The sequence below is a fragment of the Cervus elaphus genome, chromosome 5 (assembly GCF_910594005.1).
Source record: "Cervus elaphus chromosome 5, mCerEla1.1, whole genome shotgun sequence".
Lineage (NCBI taxonomy): Eukaryota > Metazoa > Chordata > Mammalia > Artiodactyla > Cervidae > Cervus > Cervus elaphus.
The window spans coordinates 88,635,967-88,641,280 of record NC_057819.1 but is presented as its reverse complement, the minus strand read 5'-3'; the positions used below and the strand labels follow the sequence as shown (position 1 = coordinate 88,641,280).

At 45.3% G+C, this 5,314-nt stretch overlaps 1 protein-coding gene across 1 annotated transcript; it reads left to right on the top strand.

The window, feature by feature from the left end:
• The first annotated feature begins 1,108 nt into the window (after positions 1-1,108).
• On the top strand, positions 1,109-3,132 carry CCL8 (C-C motif chemokine ligand 8). The gene is made up of 3 exons (XM_043900890.1): positions 1,109-1,253; positions 2,058-2,175; positions 2,580-3,132. Exons 1-3 carry the CDS (start codon positions 1,178-1,180, stop codon positions 2,683-2,685), a joined length of 300 nt encoding a protein of 99 aa, XP_043756825.1. The 5' UTR covers positions 1,109-1,177; the 3' UTR covers positions 2,686-3,132.
• Positions 3,133-5,314: the final 2,182 nt, after the last annotated feature.

The following is a 5,314-nucleotide window of genomic DNA, read 5'->3' as shown; positions in this document are numbered from 1 at the left end:
AAAATTTAAAACTTTTGCTCTGTGAAAAATATTGTTAAGAAAATAAGCTACAGTCTGTGGAGAAAATATTTGCAATGCACATAGCTGGTAAAGGATTTGAATGCAAAACATAAAAAGAACTTTTCAAAGTCAGTTGTAAGGAAACAAACAACCTAACTTTTTAAGTGGGCAAAACACTGGACACCAAAAGTAAATGGCATTTTTCAAACAGACCTGTTCTATCTGAATCTGCATGAAATATTGGATTTCTTTGTATCATTTCACTTGGAAAGAAACTTTGGTGTCTGATAAAATATCTGGAAATTACCACTCGGCAAGATTGTAGGCTTCCCTCGTGGCTCAGTGGTAAAGAATTTACCTGCCAATGCAGGAGATGCAGGTTCAATTTCTGGGTCTGGAAGATCCCCTGGAGAAGGAAATGTCAGCCCACACCAGTATTCTTGCCTGGGAAATTCCATAGACGGAGGAGCCTGATGGGCTACAGTCCATGGAGTCACAAAGAATCGGACAGGACGTAGCAACTAAATCAACAGCAATCCTATAAGATCAGTATGTGTTGTCCAGTTCTTAGGCTCCACGACAGAACATTCCAGAGCCTGAAGACTTGAAGATGCCTGGATTTACCATTCTGCCAAGATTCTCTCAAGCTACCTATGTGAGATTCTAAAGGAGTGCAACTGGCTTAGAATGGCAGAGACCAGAGATGGACAAATAGCCCAGGCAAAGACTTAGAGCCCCTTCCCCGACCTCCTGGACCCTGAGGAGGCCCCAGGCTGTTGATTCTTCCCACCCCACTAGGAACTCAGCTTCCACTCTTCCTTTCCAACAGATCATGATCCGTTTCAAAGAAATCAGAGCTCTTAAAAGTCTAATGATGTCACTTTGTACATTTTGCTGGCATGGCCACATATTATTCCACCTCTGCTCCACAGCCCCAACAGATGATGGAAACTGCACAACTTCCTTTTCTCGATGTTCGGAAATCACCACCAGGATCTGGTGTTTACTCAGCACATTCAGGGGCTTCTTCGGTCCTTCCTTAAACATGACGCTACCCATGCACTCTGCTCCCTATAAAAGGCAGGCAGATCAGCCAGAGGAGCCAGATTTCCAGAGACTGAGACCAGCTCAGCAACTACCAACTCTCAGGCTGAAGCGCCCGTGCTCACCCTCCAACATGAAGGTCTCTGCTGGGATTCTGTGTCTGCTGCTCGTGGCAGCCGCCTTCAGCACCCAGGTGCTCGCTCAGCCAGGTAAGGCTCCTCTCTTCTTCGGCCTTAACATTTTCACTACCCCAGCTACTAACCCCGGGCATAAGTCACCCCATGCTTGCTACGTCGCCTGCGTTGCAAAGATGGAGAAGGTGAAAGCAAGAGACGAATTAAGAAGAGCTGGCACCTCACAGCTGGTCAGAGGCAGGACCAAAACTAGAAGCTGAGGCCCCTGGGGCCAGGCTCCGTTATCTTGCCCAGTACCACCTTCGGGACACTAAATGCAATCTCAACTATCCTCATCTTATTTGGGGATGGGGCACAGAAGGAAGGACCATTTCTCATTGTGGATGGAAAAGACATTTCAGGCAATAGTAGAGAGGAGGAAATTCTTGCTGGAGGCTTCCAATGTCGGATCATGGTCCAGCGTAACTTCCAGAATGGTGACTGTAAAGAATAAAGACCCATAGGCATCTGTCTCAGCCTGTGACACAGGTTGGCTCTAAGCCCATGGGGATAGAGCTGGGAAGCAAGTTTTTAGAATCTTCCCAGGTTCAGAGGTTTTGTATCAGTAGACTCTCTGAATCACACTACAAGGATTAATCTTGTTACTTAAGAGTTCCCCATTTGCAGTCAGCAATGAGAGACCCCACAGTTCAGTAGAAGAAACTGACTCACAGGTAGCATTTTACCTGTGGGATCTGGACTAAGGCTCTGAACGTGGGAGTGGTGGGTCCTAGCTAGAATTCCAGCACTAGCTTTATCTCCTGTCTCCTTCATTTTCTCTGACACATGTGTGCTTACAACACATCATAACTCTCTGGTTCTTTGCAAAATATTTTTCAGATTCAGTTTCTATCCCAATCACCTGCTGCTTTAGTGTGACCAATGGGAAGATCCCCTTCAAGAAGCTGGACAGCTACACGAGAATCACCAACAGCCAGTGTCCCCAGGAAGCTGTGATGTAAGTGGACCATGCCCTGGCACCCACAGCCAAAAGTTCTATGAGTTCTGTGTGTCCAGATGAGTCAGATAAATGAAACACCTAAGCCAAAGGACCCTTCACTCCGTAGACAAACTGAGCCCACAAGAAGGAAAATATGTACACTCCGGGCTCCTTTTCTAGGAGCTTGGTCAGATCATCCAAGTTCCTTTAGCCAAGGGTCTGGAGGGTTTCCCCTGGGGCAGTAACAGCAGAACTTCTTTTCTGGAAAAGAGGTTTCTTCCTCCCATTTCCCCTTCTTCTTGTCCCCATTCAGGCTCCTCAACCAGGGAGCAAGGGCTAATCAGCTTTAGGGGCCAATGGATCAGACTCCTGGGAAAAATCCTCAAGACACTCCATTTAACTCTGTCCTCTTTTCCCCACAGCTTCAAGACCAAAGCGGACAGGGAAGTCTGTGCTGACCCCAAGCAGAAGTGGGTCCAGAATGCCATAAAGCTCCTGGACCAAAAGTCCCGAACACAGAAGCCTTGAACCTTCATACCTGGACTGAGAGACAGAATCTTGGAAAATCTTATTTATTTCTTCCCAACCTTCCCCAAGTGTATTATTTTATTATAATGGCCAAAAAGAGGTTATTTTTTTAAAAAATAATTTAAACACATAGTTTCTTAAATAATATTTAATTATGTTTAAGTTATTGTTGTTTTAACTTTATCTGCCATAAATCCTAATGAATGTAACACACAACATCTGGTGATGAGTTTCCTGTGAGCTTGATTAAGTTCATGGCAAGATGGTGTTGTTCCCCATCCTACTGCCTGTAGGATGGTGAGGCCCTTCCACTGATCATCAGAGTGAAACACCTCTGGAATCTTAGGAAATCAGTGCTCCTGTAAGTGGATGTGTGCTATGTAGTATTGTGATGGAAAGTAATGTTATTACATGGCTATGGAATTTTCAAAGAAATATATATATATATATATAATTTCAAGCTACTTGGTCTTATTTTTCATGGGATAACATTTCGTGGGGAGGGAGAAAATGGTAGCGATGAATGAAAATTTGGAGTGTAAAAGTCATCCTCTAAGACATCTTCTGGACTCAATTTAGGATTAGGGAGAAACTATAATGACCAAGCTTTTCCACTCTTCTGGCTCCAATCCCTAAGTCACTCACCCGTAATAGCATCTAGATTCCCATTTCTTTTCTCTCCGCATTGACCTTTGCCTGGTCTCTCTCTTGATCTCTTGCAACAGTCTTTAACCAGTTTCCCATAACCTGAGGTTTTCTCTGTTTCATTCATTCTCAAACCTAGAATAACATCCCAGGAATGAAATTGAATCCAAGAGGAAACTAGATGCCTATAGCCCAGAGATCCACTTAAGACTATTCCTTGGAGATGAGTCTTCAATCAGACAGGTCATGAGAGATTCGAATGTGATGGAAAAGGAAAGGATTCTTCAGAGCTGATAGAGGAGAGAGATGAGGGGAGTGGGCCAGGGGGAGGAATCCCACCTGGCTGGGCTATAGGAAAACAGAGTTGAGGTTTTAGGAATACAGTTCAGAGCCAGATTGTAGTGGCTCTTGAATTTCAGATTGGAACTTCAGCAGATAACAGAGATGCACTGAGAGTGCTGAAATAGGAGAGAAGGAAAATCTCACATGCAGAGGTGAGCATCAGGAAGAATAACTTCGTGTTTGAATACAAGATGGAGCGTGAGAGGGAAGGTCTGAGAGCAGACTGCCGCCATGGAGCAGAGAAATGGTAGGAACATAAATGGTGCACCGTGGGAGTGGGATGAGGTGAGGAAGAATGGGTCAGACAGAGTGATATGTTAAGTGCTATAGAAGAAGAGAGTTATTGACCAAGACATAGACCCTTCTTTTATGATCTTGCAAATCGACTATCCACAGGGCTGTTACCCTTGAGATACAGAATGAATTCATCTCCATCACTATACCCTCAACCCCAGTCCCAAGAATTTGCAAAATCCTTTTGAAGGCATGGAATCTGCTTTCCTTAATAGCCTCTTAAGGTCCCGATTCTCTTGTACTTCTTGAGCATGAGTGAGTGAGGGAAAGTCACTCAGTCATGTCCAACCCTTTGCGACCCCGTGGACTGTGGCCTGCCAGGCTCCTGTGTCCATGGAATTCTCTAGGCAAGGATACCGGAGTGGTTAGCCATTCCCTTCTCCAGGGAATCTTCCCAACCCAGGGATCAAACCCAGGTATCCCGCATTGCAGGTGGATTTTTACCCTCTGAGCCACCATAGTCGGCTCCTTTTTCAGACATGAGGCCCACTGTACTGAGGCGCAGAGACCAAGACCCCTCCTGAAGGAAGAGAACTATTGTCCGGCTTGCCCAGGTCCATGGAGCCTGTCACAGGTTGGAGAGACGCCCTGATTCAACTACACACACGGAAACACAGCAAGGCAAGAGGCTTGGGTTCTGATCCCAGAACTGGTTCTGACTCTCTGAGTCACTGACAGCAAGTCAGTTTCTCTCTCTGGCACTAAGATGCCCCATATAAAAGTGAAAGTCGTTCTGTATCACATGGAGGAAGTAAGAGGGTCTGGGAGATGGCTTCACAAGCTCCTTCCTACTCTAGGAGCCATGTTTCTTGGGAATTTGGTCATGGCTATCGGCTAGGGAAGGGTCAGGAAGAAAGTGCCAAGAATTAAAACCACCAAGCCAGCCAGGAGCCCAGCCTAGTGGCAAATACTCCCAAGTTAGATATATTACCTGTCTGAAAATAAGCTTTCCACCAAAGCCCAAGGTAGCACACTGAAACCCCAGGTGTCTAAAATAAGGCATCTAAATGTCAGCTGGGTAAAAAAGAGTGTTTTCCAACCAGAAAGGCTCCATCTGATTCTTAACTGCGCTCTTTCACAGCCTCAAGGTCAAGCTGGCTGCAAAGATCTGGGCCCAGGGTTTCATGAACTCCCTGGACACAAGTCCTAAATTCCAAAGGCATGAGACTCATCCTAAACTGTCACCAGGCTACAGCACAAGACACAGTCCATTTGTCCTCCCCAAGTGTCACCCAGAGACACTCCAGGATTATGTTGTTGTATTTCAAATCACAATGAACTTCGTTAATGACATGAAACATAAACGTGGTAAGTGATATGTCACCTTATTTAAGTTACTAATGCTTTA

Coding starts and splice junctions, on each gene's coding strand:
- CCL8 (XM_043900890.1), top strand. CDS start 1,178: ATGAAGGTCTCTGCTGGGATTCTGTGTCTGCTGCTCGTGGCAGCCGCC. Junction 1,254..2,057: donor CCAGGTGCTCGCTCAGCCAG/GTAAGGCTCCTC, acceptor AATATTTTTCAG/ATTCAGTTTCTATCCCAATC. Junction 2,176..2,579: donor TGTCCCCAGGAAGCTGTGAT/GTAAGTGGACCA, acceptor TTTTCCCCACAG/CTTCAAGACCAAAGCGGACA.